The sequence below is a fragment of the Henckelia pumila genome, chromosome 3, assembly GCF_033568475.1.
Source record: "Henckelia pumila isolate YLH828 chromosome 3, ASM3356847v2, whole genome shotgun sequence".
Classification (NCBI taxonomy): domain Eukaryota; kingdom Viridiplantae; phylum Streptophyta; class Magnoliopsida; order Lamiales; family Gesneriaceae; genus Henckelia; species Henckelia pumila.
This window is the reverse complement of record NC_133122.1, coordinates 66,967,595-66,984,748: the sequence shown is the minus strand read 5'-3', so window position 1 is coordinate 66,984,748 and position 17,154 is coordinate 66,967,595. Positions and strand designations below refer to the sequence as shown.

General features: G+C 35.3%; 1 protein-coding gene across 3 annotated transcripts; it reads left to right on the top strand.

Moving 5' to 3' along the window:
• The first annotated feature begins 3,344 nt into the window (after positions 1 to 3,344).
• LOC140886235 (phosphoinositide phosphatase SAC3) lies at positions 3,345 to 16,761 on the top strand. Of its 3 annotated transcripts, XM_073292753.1 has the most exons (17): positions 3,346 to 3,551; positions 3,673 to 4,031; positions 4,785 to 4,989; positions 5,077 to 5,242; positions 5,955 to 6,177; positions 7,209 to 7,285; positions 7,691 to 7,878; positions 8,000 to 8,097; positions 8,263 to 8,396; positions 8,476 to 8,604; positions 8,970 to 9,357; positions 9,887 to 10,008; positions 10,282 to 10,395; positions 12,736 to 12,924; positions 15,222 to 15,377; positions 15,782 to 15,890; positions 16,155 to 16,761. In XM_073292753.1, the coding sequence occupies exons 2-17, from the start codon at positions 3,912 to 3,914 to the stop codon at positions 16,272 to 16,274; spliced, it is 2,538 nt and encodes an 845-aa protein (XP_073148854.1). In that variant the 5' UTR covers positions 3,346 to 3,551; positions 3,673 to 3,911; the 3' UTR covers positions 16,275 to 16,761. The 3 variants fall into 3 exon arrangements, with proteins under 3 accessions (XP_073148856.1, XP_073148854.1, XP_073148853.1); XM_073292752.1 differs by having other exon boundaries at positions 3,346 to 4,031; XM_073292755.1 differs by lacking the exon at positions 12,736 to 12,924 and having other exon boundaries at positions 3,345 to 4,031.
• Positions 16,762 to 17,154: the final 393 nt, after the last annotated feature.

Sequence of the window (17,154 nt, the reverse complement as noted above, 5' to 3'; positions counted from 1 at the left end):
GGGCCATATAATAGCTTATCATGTTTTCAGAATTCCTTACCACTTCTTAAGTCAAATTCTAACAGTGCATAACAAGGAGTTTCATAGAATAAACATGTACGAATTTCAAAGAAGTATGAACCAGGCCATGTACGATTGAATTTTCACAAACAAGATCATGAACGCATTTAAAACATATATAGATATAAACCCTCTTACAGTATTTGATTTATAAACAAATCATGCAGAAGTATGAGTTGCTCGGTTCTAGATAGAAAATGCGGTTCCCTGATCAACTTTGGCACTGCTTCTCGGCTTATTTTGCTGTAGGTGATTGCTTGAAACTGGAACAAGAAGTATGCTCGAATTTGGACATAGTTTCTGCTCCAACACTTTGACAGAAGTCTGCTCGAAAATGATAGAGCTGGAACCCGAAATGTGAAGTGGTGGTGCTCGAAATTTGTGTGATTTCCTTGAGGTTTCTGCCACTTATTTATAGGAGAAAATCAACAGGTGAAGAGTCTCCTCATTCATGGCCAAAAATGTTCATTAACAGCCATGATTCCTCATTATTTCAGCTGTTACAATCTCTTGGTTTCTAGCTGTTACAATCCTTGGCTGATACATGCAACATTAATCTGCATACTCATTGTGGCTGTTACAATTCTTGCCTATGACAAAAACGTGGTTTCACAGCTTCCCTTACCAAATTTATGGGTTTGGACGGGCCGGGAGAAATCCTAGCTTTCCTTACCAAGTATGGGTTTGGATGGGCCGTGAGAAATCCTAGCTTCTCTTACAAAGTATGGGCAAGACGGGTTGGGAGAAATCCTGACTTCCTTGCGGCATAGTGCACTGCGGCCATGATCATGATCGAAATCACAGAGTCACAATTCAAGGATCTAAGTTCAAATACTTATGTCTATGTTCCAGAACAGTTTATTCAGTTACAGTTACAGTTACAGTTCAAAATATTTATGACTATGTTTCAGTATAGTTTATGCAGTTACATTGATTATTTATGACTTAGCCATGCATATGTTATATTCATGTTATCTCATTTTAGAAGTATATTTTGTTTAAACTAAGGGCACAAAATAATAGTATTTTTAGTATATGCTACTTTAAATCTGTGTGTGCTTGTATTTACGTAGTACTCGTTATCCCCCCATATTCTTGCTGAATCTTTTAGACTCACTACACTTATTGTTTTCAGGTGATGAGTATTTCATTTAGATCGAGGGGCAAGACTATCGAGTGGACTGCGATGCGGGCACGACACATCCCTCCGACCTATGCTCGTTTTTCACATAGTTACTAGAATTTATATGTTATGGAGCATTTATTTAGCTTAGTTGTCAAACGTGTATGTAATGTTTTGATAACATTATTTTTGGGCATGTAAACATTATATTTCTAATCTTGTGAATATTTGATATGTCGAACCTCTCTCTTGGGCCTCGTTCTTGTCTCGGTCTAGTTTTTGTGTCGTCAGTCGTCTATTTCTTTTATTTTATATTGGTTGCTGTCTGAGACAGGTTGGTTGTAATATAAACAGAGAGGTCATGCCGAAATTTTTAATAAAATTTTTAATATTTTGATTTTTTTGAAAATCCGTATTTTTATTTAGTTTAATTTAGAGTAGAAGAAGGGTCGTTTCAGAGACGGTATCATATTTTTTTTTAAAATTTATTATTATATTATAGATTATATTAAAAATTAAGAATTTTGAAGTTTAACTTTTATAAGATTTTTTCGTGATCAATAATAAAATCAATCATGTAGGATTATTTTTTTTATTTTTAAAATTTATGATATTATAGTTTTTATTTTTTAAAATCAGTGATGATATTATTATCACATTGTCGATTGGACTGAACGTTTATTGTTTTGTTATAAACTATAGACGAGGTTCGATCGCTCTCCTGGTATGAACAATTAATATACCTTAACAATAAGGAATAGACCCAAAAATTTTGAGGGTCAGGTCGGGTACAATTGATGTAAAATTACGAAAGTATAATTTATATCTAATGTGACTCTAAATTGGTCCCGTCGATCTTCTATTTTTTGATTCAATTCATGATATAATCATTCAATAAATTAATAAATATATTTTTTCAATATATAGCACAAATTATATCAACATAAAAAAATGATAAACGTTCATTAATTAAATAGTTGAGATATATCAGCAATTGCATGTAAAAAAATTTTGAGGGTTGGCCCATGCCGCCCCGATCCTGAATGGATCCGTCACTGTTAACAATCAATCTCTTAATAATTGTGTATAATGAATAAAAATATAATCCATGACATTTGCAATGATACGGATCGTAGAACCAAATATAAGTTATTTTACCATAAATTATAGCTGATATTAACAGCCCATATAAAATATTTTCAACGGTACAATAGCACAAAAATCAAAATTCAAGCGTTCTCTCAACTAAAATAATCATTGCATCTCACCGCATACAATAATATCAAAGCACTTACCCGGTTTATAATAAACCATAATATATTATAGGTTTTCATATTTAGAAATACATTAGATTACATTCAAAAAAATGAGTTATTATTAACCATTCAAAAAAATGAGTTATTATTATAGTTTATCTTCCCCTCTACCTCTTATCAATTATCATGGCAATTGATGAGTCATCACGAAATTAGACATAATTCATTAAGGTCATTTATTTCCAATCTACCCAAATATTAAACAAAGTTATAACAAATTTTATCCCACTCACCTATCAAATGTGAGGCATAGGCACTTTGAAACACCAACCACAACATTTTTTTTTAAAAAAAATGAGTTAGTTTATAGATTACATTATTTATGCAATAAATTAATGAACATAAAACAAATATAACCATGTTTTTGCGAATTAAATCTTCAGCGGCTTCGTCCTGAAAAAAACACTGAATAATATTTCGATTATAATAGCTGAAGCTATGTGAAAATTAGAATAGTAGAACACTCATTTTAAATGGTGTGTACTTAAATAATTTCGACCGTTATCTGCTCGTCCCAATCCTGTCTTGGATCACACACTGATACATTTAAGTATGCGAACAAAAATAACCGCTTACTTGTTCGGAACACATATGTCGGTGAGCTAATATAGAATCAAAGTAAATTTTATTTGATTTTTACATACATGATATTTTTTTTTGAAATTGATATAACGAAATTCTTCGTAGTAAGATATAATAATTCCAAGAATTCAATATATTTAATTAATTATATTATATTATATTATGATAAATTCCAAAAAAAAAAAGAAATAAAATATATTCTCAAACAGGAAAATGAATTATTAAATTTAGGCATATTCGTATTACCATATAACTTGTGGCTTTCAAATTGCCTTTGCAGGTCCGAGCTGTCTCTCTTCCATTCTTCTCTCTAAAAATTTAATAAATTCGAGCGAATTCTGTATATCACTCTCTCTAAATCTCTATGCTCCATCCTTATCAATTCTCATCATTGTCATAATCAATTATAATTTCTAATCTAAGTAGTTTTATTTTTTTTGATTTGCTGCGATTTTCCCCCATTTTTCCAGGTTTTGTGCGATTCTGTTGTTTGTTGTTATTATTTTTTAGCTTTTTTTGTGATATTATGTAAAAATAATATTCAGCTTTGTTAAAAAGTTGGTGAATTTTCGGTCTTTGATTACTGATCAGGGATCAGTTGCTGTAATTTTGCGATTTGGCCATTGAAAAGGTCAAAGGGTTATTGTGATTTCATAATTTTGATTGTGCTGTATTTGGGGAATGCTGTACCTGAAGCAACCTGAGGGTGTGACTATTGGGTTTAGAAGTTGGTAGCGGTGGGTGCTAAGTGTTGGGAGTTAATTTTGAATGATAGAGTGAGTGATTCCCCGAGGCGAGTCCCGGGGATCGTCAATTAAGGGAAATAATCTATGGAGGATGTGTTACAAGAGGTGCAGCAGCGGCAGCAGGAAATACGGCCTGATTCTCCTCGTAATCTGCCCCCTCACGAGGTGTTTATGCAGAAATTCAGACTCTATGAAACACGATCGGTATTAATTTCTTCCTTTGATGGATAATTCTTAGATTCAGCCGAGTTACTGATGTTTGCGGCTTTAAGAGCTTCGGCATTAGTTGATGCTTACGTTTATTATTCTCGAATTCTTGTGATCTCTTTCTTTATATACTTGTCAAGATTCAGTAAATGCTTTTGTTTTTCCTTCGCTCAGCAACTCTGGTTTGTGCACTTAAAAGCTTTGAATCTAATTTATTACCATCAATTGAAAGTCAACAAATGCTTTATTAGTGCTACTTCTTCCTCAAAAGTCTTGCTGAAGCTTAATTTGATGAATAAATATGCTGGAGGAAGTACTGTCCTCTGTTTCTGTTTAGCTTTCATTGTTCGATTGTCAGCATGGTAGATGACCAAAACTATCCACATGCCTACTTAATGGTCACTATTCAATGTCTTGTATTCAGTTGGCTTTCATTTCTTATTGATGCCTTTTGCTTGGTAGAAATCATAGCATGTGCAAACATATGTAACTATTTTGTAGCATATTGGGTATTTGACGTTCTATTTTATTGCTCACAAACTCGAGTATGCACATAGTATGCATACATATTTATTTTTGACATTCGCTCCTTCTCACAGAACAAGTCTTGGTAGAAAGCAGTTGGTATTGACTATATGGATTTTCGTCTCCACTGTGCTCAATTTGTAACTGAAGTTTTATGTCAATGCACCTTATTTTTTATCCAAAGACTTTTACTCTTTCTTAATTATTTTGTTATTGTGATTGCAGAATTTTTACATGGTAGGCAGGGACAAAAGCAGAACATATTGGAAAGTTTTGAAAATTGACAGGTTGGAACCCTCAGAGCTCCACATACAAGAAGATCCCACCACATACACTGAAAAAGAATGCTCTGACCTGTTGAGAAGAATACACGAGGGGAACATAGCTATAGGAGGACTCACATTTGTCACTACTTGTTATGGCATTGTTGGTACGTGGGTCTTTGTATGTAGCCCTGTCTTATGCAAAGAAAAATTACCAGTCTTGATCATTTTTCTTTTTATTATTTTTTTATCAGGATTTATTAAATTTCGGGGGCCTTATTATATGCTACTCATTACAAAAAGGAGGCAGATTGGTGCAATCTGTGGACACAACATTTATGCCATCTCCAAGAGTCAGATAATTCCTGTACCAAATTCTGCAGTTCGATCCAGCACAGTTAACTATAAGAACGAAAATAGGTTAAAGCCTTTCTGCATGTACTTGTTCATGTCTCTTAATTAAGTGACAGATGGTCCACTTTCTTCTACTTTTTAATTCATGTCCTGCAAAAATTCAAAAATTGATAAAATGTTTAATTGTTTGTGCGGAAATATCAATTTCTTTTGGTTTCTTTAGCCAAAACACCGATGGACCCTTTCTCTGAGAAGACTGCAATTATCATCTTCTTGGTGGACTCATTTCATGCAACCTTGATAATAACTTCCTTATGAGCCATCTCCTCAATTTGACTATTATTTTCAGTTTGCGTCTTTCTTATTAAGTTTCCTAATTCTTATAATGAAATGGTGAAGACGCAATATTCAGATTTTATGATAGTACCCGATGCATTTAGAGTTACAAATTCCACGTGCTTTGTGCCAAACTTGGTGTTATTGAACAAACATCTGTTTCACTTGGCAGATTCTTTTACGGCTGCACAACTTGATTTTACTGAATGGCTGTGTGTTAACTGATCTTTGCCATTTCACATATTGCAAAGAAAGCTTCATGCCTTTTTAAGTTTATCTTTGTACTAATTTTCAGCCTCCTTGAACTTGAACATTGTTTACTTACCAGAGTTAATGATAAGCATGGTAATCTTGGACCTAGTACTTTTTTTCAATCATCTGTTCCCCATAAACTATTGACTTGATTTGATTACTTAGTGTTAGCACTTTGTTGGTTGCATAGGTACAAGAAGCTCTTGTCAATGGTAGATCTTACGAAAGATTTCTTCTTCAGTTACTCTTACCATGTGATGAGGAGTCTCCAGAAGAATGCATGTGGCGACGGGACTGGGCAAGTCTTATATGAAACCATGTTTGTGTGGAATGAGTTTTTAACTCGTGGAATACGAAATATTCTTCAAAACACCATATGGACAGTTGCACTTGTCTATGGGTTTTTTAAGCAGGTGTGGTTTTACTTGACCTTGACCATCAGGAATTACATTTATTCTCATCATATGCGTATTATGTATATCTTCGGTTCACCTTTACAATCAGGAAATTTTCAGTTGTGTATAGTATTGAAACGATTTCATCAATTCATTAAAAAAGATATCAATGCTACATCCACAAGTAAATAATTCAAATTAAAATTTGAATTTAAATATGAGAATCCTAGGCGCATCTGAAGAAATTATATTTAACATTTGGATGACATATTTCCAACATTCCCTTTAATTGAAGTATATATTTTTTAAGTTTGACTACAACAGATTTCATGAACTTGGATGATAATGGTTCTAGCAAGATGGAATGACTTTCCAGTCAATTCTTTCATATTCCCCACGAGCACCTGCCTTGAGTGGTTGCTTCAGAAACTACTCCACTTTAACTGAAAAAACAATCAACATGCGCCAATCAATGTTTGTTTTAGAATTAGTCTTAAAAGATTGAGTGTGTTTTATGCTACTCGTTTATGAAAATAACACTCTTACCTGCAAACAGAAACATCATGCTTCCTGGTCAGGTAAGAAAGTCACTTTGTGGACAGACACTTGATTCTCGTCCCGTAAGCTAAGGTGTTGGAGAACTTGAAAGTGTGATGGTGAAGTGGGGATATTGAGAAATGGGAGCTATGGCGGTGCTAGATGATTTATTAGCTCACAAACTAATTGATTAATCTAACTTTTTTTGGGACCTTTTCTAAAATTTTAAGACTCTGGTTCCATGTAGATAGGAATAATTCACAGAAGTGTGTATTGTTGATATATCTTGATAAAAACCCAAACCTTTGTTCAGGTTGAGTTACCGAAACATGCGAGGAAACAAATCCATCAAAATCTTAATACAACTAGAATATTTGAGTTACATCTATCTGAATCAGAATAATGCATCATTGTAATACGAATTGTCCTCCGGTGTATAAATCTGGCAGGACATTATATGTGAGCATTAGAATTGGATGTGATATTAATTGTTTTATTATTGATGATTCCAGGCTACACTTTCTATATCAGGACGGAACCTCAAGCTAACATTAATTGCTAGGCGTTCACGACATTATGCTGGTACTCGGTAAGATTTCAATTATATACATGATTATTTTGAGTTATTTGTTACTTATTTGATTCCAAGTGGCTCTCTTTCTGAGGTGCTGTATACTTTATATATCCTTGATCATTTGCATGACACATCTTTCTATGGGATTTAGTAAGGATTGAGTTACATGGCAGCCAATGGTCTTATCCATGTACCTTTGTACATACCTTATCCTTTTATTTTTGTTTTTCTATACTTTGATTATATATTTTAGTGCTTTCGACTCTGGCTCCTATAGAGAGAGTAATCCCCCCTGCCAAGATCTAAACCATCTTTCATATCATCATTCTTTATTTTGTGAATTTATTTCAAGTTGGTTGGTAGAGAGTTTCTGGTAAGCATTCTCTTGTCCTACTTCAACATCTTTATGTTTGAATGTAGATATCTAAAACGAGGTATCAATGAGAAGGGAAGGGTGGCAAATGATGTTGAAACTGAACAGATGGTCCTTGAGGATGTTTCTGAAGGACTTCCAATGCACATTAGTTCTGTGGTCCAAAATCGTGGCTCAATCCCGCTATACTGGTCACAAGAAACTTCACGTCTCAACCTTAAGCCTGATATTATATGTATGTTTAAGCAATTAATTTTTCATATATTCTATATTTTCTATTTTGAAACAGAGTAATGGTATCATTTGTGTTTCTTTAATGTTTTTGCATCACTTTGTATAATTTTTCTGTTCTCCAGTGTCAAAGAGGGACCAAACATACGAGGCCACCAGACTTCATTTTGAAAATCTTGTCAAGAGATATGGGAATCCTATCATCATTCTGAATTTGATTAAGGTAGGAGAATGCTGTAATTTTGGCGCTTATACTCGAATGTTTTAGGTATAATGATGTGAGCAATATTTTGTGGTTGCAATCAAATATGTTATCTGCTTACAGAAATATACAAGATTACAAGTCTTCAAAATCCATTATGTTTTTGCCTGTTCAATTTGTTGCCAGACCATTGAAAAGAGGCCTCGAGAATCCATACTTCGCGCCGAGTTTGCAAACGCCATCGAATCCATCAACGAAGATCTGTCCGAAGAGAATCGGCTTAAATTTCTCCATTGGGATTTGAATAAACATTCTCGGAGGTACTTAATGTATCCTTTCTGGCACGACTTATTTTTGTGGTTAATGGTCTGACTTATTCTCGTCTTAACCTTCCATCAGCAAAACCACAAATGTTTTGCTACTTCTAGGAAAGGTAGCTGTGTATGCGTTGACGTTGACAGGTTTCTTCTATTGTCAAGTAGCACCAACATTAACATCAGATGAACATCTTGCCTGGCCTTGTTTTGCGTAAGTGCAGTCGCTCCATCTGTCAATCTTCTTTAAGTTGCCCAAATAAAGAGTGGCAAGTAGGGAGTGGGGAATTAATCGGATACTATCGCAGAACTTTTTTCTGTGGGTCTGTTATGGTTGTTTCACTGGAATTTGATTCCATTTAAATCTAATTTCCCTCTTTGGGATGCTTTCCTTATTTTCCTGACTGCTCACTAGTCACTCTGCAATTTTTTATGCACCTAAAAATTGGAGGCATAAACATTATGGATGAGTTCCATTATGTTTGCCATTAATAACGGAGCAGTGTGAATCTCACTTAATTGCTATGTTATGAATGAGCTCATACTGAAATTGGAGTTTTTAACACTTGTCTGAAACAGGAATGGTGTTGCTGTTGACATGTTCAACCCTAGATACTCTAACATCAACAATATGAAGCATAACGACGGTGAAAACAAGGACTCTGGCGACCCAGACAGAAAAACTTGTGGAGGAAATAATATTTCTAATGGCAATCAATTTGTCAGTCCACCGATGATGCAAAAGGGAGTGCTCCGGACTAATTGCATAGATTGTTTGGATCGCACTAATGTGGCGCAATATGCTTATGGCTTGGCTGCTTTGGGGAATCAGCTGCATGCTTTAGGAGTGACAACCTCAACAAAGATAGACCTTGATGATCCTTTGGCTGAAGAATTGATGAGTTTTTATGAGAGAATGGGAGATACTCTTGCCCATCAATATGGCGGATCAGCTGCTCACAACAAGGTATGCATGTATCGTTTTGCATTTGTTCGTTCATGACATCTTGAATCCATTTTCAGACGTATTATGAAGTGCCAGGGCCTTGACCAGTTGAAACATTATTATTCATTGAAACAACATAGTGATTGCCATATACTAGTTAAATAAGTTGTCCTTAACCTAATGGAAATTGTTTAAACCCGTTTGAGCTCGTCAAACTTAATCTGAATATTATTGAAGTTTTCCCTCTTCAACCTGGTTGTTCTCCAAGTGTAATTGATTCTGAAGTCTTTCAAAGGGACTGCACTGAAAAAAAATTGAGTGTTGAATTGTTGAGGCATTATTGGTATGCAATGATAAGCTATGTGAGTTTTCTATATGTTGAGATAACTACATCCATTGAAACAAATCAAACTAATGTCCTATGTTGTAAAGTTAAATGATATAATTGCAGGCTATATTTATTTATTTTCTCGCGCATGCTTTCAGTATCTGTTTTATTTTTCTGCCAAAGCATTGGCTATGCATATAATGATGTAATTCTATTTCATAGATTTTCTCTGAGAGAAGAGGTCAATGGAAAGCTGCCACAGAGTCCCAGGAATTTCTTCGAACTCTACAAAGATATTACAACAACGCATACATGGATGCGGAGAAACAAAATGCCATTAATGTGTAAGTTCATACTCATGACATTTGCTTATGGTTTTTGAAATATATGTAGTTGCTGTGAGATTAAATAGACAATGAAGATTGTTGGGGATTCAGGATCATTCTGTGCATGGTGGACCTGAGAAACTGATTTTATCTTCGGTGTGTTTTTCCATGATTTAAAAAGAGCTCTCATCCTTTTTGGAATTGTTAACTTGATTCATGTTTCTCAATGTATGACTCAACTCTGATCAAATAAATTTCACTTAACAGTTCCTGTGATGATATTTTGTGCAGATTTCTTGGACACTTTCAACCTCAAACTGGTAAACCTGATGTTTGGGAGCTTGATTCTGACCAGCATTACAATGTGAGAAGGAATGGGCAATCAACTTTAGATGAAACTGTGAGGTACAGAAAATAATCATTGCTAAATTGTTAGGTATACTGAACGCCTTATGGTGAACTCCGCCTAAATGTTCACAGAATGTTTTTCGTTGACATTCTACTGTAATTAACTCTATTGATGAAAATATATCTTGGTTCTTTAGATGCTTGTTATGGTCCCGAGTTATGGATCGGGTTATGAGGTGATTTGTGGGCTAATCAGTAAGATTCATGATATTTTTAATTTGGGGCTCATTCGAGAGAACCTCTAGTTCTCGTAGTTTTGAGGCTCGTTTGGGGAGAACCTTAGATCTTTTAAAAAGGAATTAATGAATAATTTTTCTCTTTCTATTTTATTGATTTACTCTTCCATCATATAAGAGAGGTCAGATTCCAGATAACCATATACTAACCAAAAATAAAGACCATTATATCCTAACTATGTACTTTTCCCATTTATTCTAACTTAACTAGAATAATCAGCTTAGATCCTATTTGATCTATATTTCCCATCTTTTGCTAGGTATCTCCTTTGATTTGGTTGGGTCTAGGTTTAGGTCAACTTGGTTTTGGGCTTATGAGCCCATGACAATTGACAACGATACATCTGACCAGGATGGCATTGATTGGAATAATTGACAAATTAACTACTTTATAATAGGCTCACAGTCCTATCCTATATTTCAAACGCTAGTAAATCGAAGGCTATCGTTGATTTCTTCGGTGCGGTATGTATGCAGTAAGAGTGGTATACAATGCTAAAACTACTAAAGAATCAGACTTTGTTACCATGAAAGCAACTATCTGTGAAAAATAAACCTGAGAAAGATAATTATGAAACTTAGGAACATGACTTCATACCTTTCCATTCTTCGCCCTCTCTTACTGGTTTGTGCATCTGCCATTTTCCACATCATGATCACACTCCCTTGACAATACTTCTAGACTTTTTGCCACTGCTATTTTCCCGAAGGGCTTGTGCAGCAGCTATGATGATTGTTGTGCCAGACCTCCTCAAATAGGACTCTGACAGACATTATTGATGGCATTTTGACTGCATATATAACATCAACATGATTAAGCATTAGACATTCCATGTGAGAGATCAGGAGAGGATAAAGATGATGGGGAAATAATGAATTAGACTATTTTGATCGCAAAAGTTGTGCATGTGTGGGAGGTTATAGGTAACATGAATCCGTTGGAGTGTTGCTGTTGGTGGAATTGTGTGGAGGTGGGACGTGCTGGGGTCTGCGGTTCAACAATATGATACCACTCTTCCCCTCTTATCTTTCAGCATTTACTTGGCTGTAGAATCCGTACTGCAGATGAATGTTTACAACTGGAATTATATATATCTGGCACTATACTTCATATTTGGACTGGAATATAGTTGGAGAACTGGCCATGCTTTAATTTTGACTTCCCTATATTTTCATGATTATTTTATCCAAGAAAATATAGTCACCAGAGATAATAGGATAAGTGGGTGTGGATAACCAACTTGAGGAGAACTTTTATCCCTTTAGTTGGGCTTGTCTTTTATTTCACTCTTGTATGTGTTCAGTTTCTGAGTTGATATTATGATTTTCCCTATCATTCACCAACATAGAAATTAATCTGCCTATGGCGCATGATCCTTTATTTGATGCCGCTGTTGTTACTTTATTGTTGGCACAACTCATGGAAATTATTTCTGTTCCACACGTATGCTCTGCTGAGTGAAAGCTCTTATGTCACTGGATTAATGTTGGGAAAAATGTTCTCTTTCCTAAAATGGCCATATTTTTCAGCAAAAACGTGTCTTGAATTTACCCCATCTGTGGCTCACAATTTGGCATACTACTTTCATATCTGGGTGAAGCCATGGGATTAGTATATTGTGAACAAGTTCGTTTTTCCTTTTTCTGAAATGACAATGAATTGAATGCTCTAGTTTCACACGAGATTATGTTTATAGAGTATCCTATGGATTGCCAATATGATCTCTGCCAAAATCTGTTTAGATGTGCATATAATGCATCATAAACTTGTTCTTGTGATTAATTAGATTTTTTTCCAAATATGATATTGATGGCCATAAAAGCATTAGCTATAATATGGTTAGTTACTTGAAAGAATTTCTATTTATAGATTGCTAATATAAGGTCCGCATTGTGGCCTATGATGAAAACCGGCACATCCTTTCTTATGTACTCAAGACATGGTGGTAAGAAGTAAGTTTGAACCTATTTGGGAGTGGTGCATGGGTTTGAATCAGTTGTTGTCGATGTCCTTAGCTTATGGTCTTGCGAGGATATAGATGGATTGATGATCTTGTGTACTGCATGCGGTAACCTCGTGTAAATATTTTTGCATGTTCAGGTCTCATTTCAAAAGATCGTTGTCAGATGGGAATATTATTCATGAGAGCCCCTCACCCACATCTAAGTCAAACATCAATAAAGGTTTTTCTAATGGTCACTTCTCCAAGGAGTTAAACAGAGGAAGCATAATGCTTTCTGAATCAACACCAGAAATATCATCTTCTGAAAGCGAGCTAGTGTGTCCAAGGTGCTTCCATTTCCTATTTGTAAATACATTATTTAGGGCAATTGAGTATATGATGACCTGAATACTTCAGATTTTCTTAACTGATTGGATGCATTAGGTTGGTGAGGCTACATTTAATTATGGGGATCCTAACAAAGAGCGATATAACTCTCCGTAAAGGGAGACTCTTTTCCTCTGTCCTTTGTTTGCAGAGAAGATGGAATTGTCGAGGATAAGTTGACAGATGATGGTATATGAGGGTTGGATTGATTACAAATAACAAATCCATCCTTGTGGTTTCCTCCTGTGACTAGGCCACCTGTCGAAATACATCATTTCTAGCAATACCGTGTGCTCCAGGCGAGCATGAACAATACTACACTACTTACAAAATCAGTATAATGACCAAACCAGGATGGAAACTAGTTATTTTACCAGGCGATACTGATTTATTTGCATATACAGCTATTGCCTATATACTTAATAGAATATCGAAGAATTCTAATAACAGATGAGAAGTTTTGTACTCAACTTATTTCCAGAAATAATGTGAAGTGTCTATCGTTTGTATTTAGAAAATCCTTTACAATGGCGGGGAGATCGGTATTCCTAGATAAACTGCTATCATTGATAGGAAAGAATTTAATCTATGATTATATTGAATCCATATTAAATAATAGAATTCATGGATAAGTATAATAATGAATACTTGGTTAATAGTTTAAAATTCTCCCAAATGTACACTGCTAAGATCGACACTCACCCATTTAAATTCTAAAGATCCAAGCACATAGCAAAACTTCAATTGTAAGATTTGAATTAGACAGAATTCAGGGGATTCACCTTCTTTCTTTTCTTTCAGTTTCCGCATCCCATCCTTAATTTTTCTTTGAATTCCAAACTACATACTATGTTCATATAATAATCACTAGCTTATGCGTTTGTATTTGTGTATATCACGATCTTAGTCGGCGTGTGGAAATAAATATGGAAATAAATATGCATTAGTAAATAACATGAACAGAGTGCGAGGAAACAGAGAGGTGAACATGGGGAATAAACAAGAGTCCTTGGATGGTAGGGACTGGCAATGAGAAGCATGAAGAGAGGTACTTTGCTGTGATGATCATCTGTTGCAAGGGTTTGGGCTGCTTAGGATGCATGAATTGTGGGATGTGGATATGGTATATATTTTGGTTGGATATAGCTATCTATGTTATCCAGACGCATCATATGAATTTGTGGGTCTGAATTTTGTTCTGGGCCTTGAATAGTTGAACCATACAGTGATTATACTGGGCCATAACTTGAATCTCAGATGCAAGGTCGGTCTGGACTACCTAGTCGGTCTACAGGCTTCTGCTTTCCCATCTCTGATCTGACAGTTATAATATTTTCTTTTGTTTACCATTTGTTCATTTCCTTTCCTTGTCTCACCAAATGGAACATGTTCGACGGAGACCCTTAGAGTGAGTTTTTTTTACCGAGTGTTATCATCCTTTTTCTATTCAAATTAAACTTGTTTCTTGGGTTCGCTTTTTAATTGTGAAAAAAATAAGTGTTAGATCAAAGCTGTTAAGTTTGATTTTTGTAACTTTTGCTATGTGCACCGATTCTTTGTCATATGGACTTGGTGACATGGAAAATGAGATCTATCAGTACACGACCAATTAACTAGGTGATTAAGGATTTTATGCTACCTACGGCAATCATTATTCTACAAGGTTCCTTCATATATATATTTTTAAATTTGACGTGTTGCGGCATGCACATTGCATGATAGAGCATTTTGGTTTAAATATGGATTTGATGAGGGCAGTAGGCGACAGATTCGAAACAATGTGATTTTTGCTCAGGAAGCATTTTCAATGGGTCTGACTTGATTACTGATTAGAGATGCTGTTGAGTGGTCAATGGCTTCGAGTAGGTGAACTTGTGACACTCATCCTGATTCCTGGACTGGATTCTGGAGGATGAATGAGAGACCCTTGGGTATTTAGTTAGGTCCTCTTGACTATTTTGTGCCTGTTGGATGAACTCCAACCATGTGGACAAGGTTATCGTTCAGCTCAATTTCTTAATAGAGAATTCATATTGCTTTTTCGCAGACATCGGTTATGCTAGTATCAATTACTGCTTTTCTATCTTTTAAACATTTGACTGCTTATCTATGCTTTATGTACTAAGGTATCTCTTACCTGTTAATTTTTTTTGGAAACTTGTTATATCATCTGAACGAGTTGCATGACTTGGCTTATGAAGCGTTTATTTGGAAAGTAATTCCTTACCCTTATCATTCTCAATATTTGTTTTTGCAGAGATGCTGCAATTCCTACAAGAGTGCTGTTTACTGCAATGCAGAGAAGTAAATACATAGAACATGAATATGCCGAAACAATTGATTGGTCAAACTTTGTTGACTTGGATTGGCTTTCTTCATCTGCAAATTCATGCGAAGAGGAGTTGTTGGAAAGGTAATGTTTCTGCTGACAGTTGAATTCTTTTTACATTATTATCGTAGAGGAAATACATAACTCAGTTACCTTTGGAGAGCTGAGCATCAAGGGTTTCCCTGACACTGTCAGAATTTGTCTCCAGAATCCAGATAATTTTTTTCAGATGTGCAGTGGGACACATTGGTTGCTCATGAATGAACTCTAGTCTCTATGTAATCTCGAGGGTTATTTGCATTTAATCTTCTATTTCTTTGTTTTTTAACTTGTATTCATAGCAACATAGACTTCAGCCTTGCACACACGCAAGGACACTGAATGAATGACTAGAAAGTTTTTTACAACTATATGATTTGGGACTCCTTGGGAAAGATTTTAATGTTTTCATTTGCTGAGGCTAAGTTTGCTTACTTTTTTATGCCTAGGTCAATGCTGTCAGCCTCTCCAACTGCCGTACTGTCTTCAGACAATGTTATCAATGAAATGGCTAGAGAAACAACATCGTCCGCCAGTGAATGTGGATCTAGCACAATGGTCAGTATATGTTTCTATCCATCGTTTAGTCCTTGAAAGAACCAAGTGAGATGCCAATGATGTAATTCCCCTCGCAAAATTTTTAGGGCATAAATTAGAATTTGTCAAAATATATGAGATGTTGTCCTTCCTCATGCCTTTTTATCCTCATTGTAGTCCCAAACATATTTTAGAATTTGTTTTGGTGGTTCATTTTTTAGCGTGGAATCCCTTTTGATAAACCATTCCTTGCCAATTTTTGATACCATGCTCTGTATATGTAAGGGAAGGGAGCACACTGGGTCTGACTTGCGCTATGGTGAAGCACGGAAAACTGAAGTTGTCGAGGGATTTTCTGACAATTTTGTGCATTGGGTGATGAATGGTGAAGCACTGTGTCATTGATGAGTTCAATTCTGCCACCATATTTAAAAGCAATAAGCTCTAGGCGAATTTATTGAGAGGTGAAGCTAGGATTCTGGGGAAATCAAGGCGACGAGGAGAAACCAAATGTCTCTGCTCGGTATTCTCTTGATAAAACATCTCCAAGTTAGAGCCACCCTCTGTTCTGCAGTATGATTTGTAACTATCCTGAATCTTTCCGGCCCTTATACCACTAACGAGTAAATAGTCAACGGTATAAAGAGATTCGCTCCGGCTCTCTCTCTCTCTCTCTCTCTTTTCTTTTCAGCGTCTCTGTTTTAGTCTTGTCTTTTTATTCGACTGTCGCCTACTTAATGGAGTCTCTGAGTTTCTACTATGTAAATATATATAGACGACGACCGGAGCTCGACTCTTGTAGAAACATGTAGTAATAGGCCACTGATTCTTTACATTTGTTTTGCAACTTTCACTTCGTGAAAATAGTTGATAAACATACTTTAAAGGTTCATGGTTTTCCTTCGGGATAATTTTATGGTTCATCTTGAAAAGCTTTGGGATTTCAATTGGCATTTGCAACTCTAGTTGTCATTGAGGCGTCGTGCTCAATTTTTGGTTATCCTCGTACTCCTTATTTATTTATTTTTTTGGAATTACGAAATCCATTTAATTTAACTTAATCCATTGACTTTAATGTAATAAAGAAAAAGAGGTGAATCCTCTAATTAAATTGAGCCCCAGTAAAATTATGAACAATAACGATGGTAAATTCGCGTGGCACGTGAATAGATTAGATTTGATAAATTTATGAATCTAAGTTTTGAACAGTGCAACTCCTCTTAAGCACCTTGAAATAATCGACGAGTACGAGTTTTATCGTCAATCGTCCCAAAAATAAAAATAA

Bases quoted from the DNA above. Each gene is read 5' to 3' on its own strand.
- LOC140886235 (XM_073292753.1), top strand. From the start codon at position 3,912: ATGGAGGATGTGTTACAAGAGGTGCAGCAGCGGCAGCAGGAAATACGG. The intron at 7,879-7,999 runs GTATGTTTAAGC...TCTGTTCTCCAG, and splicing joins CCTTAAGCCTGATATTATAT to TGTCAAAGAGGGACCAAACA. The intron at 8,098-8,262 runs GTAGGAGAATGC...ATTTGTTGCCAG, and splicing joins TCATTCTGAATTTGATTAAG to ACCATTGAAAAGAGGCCTCG.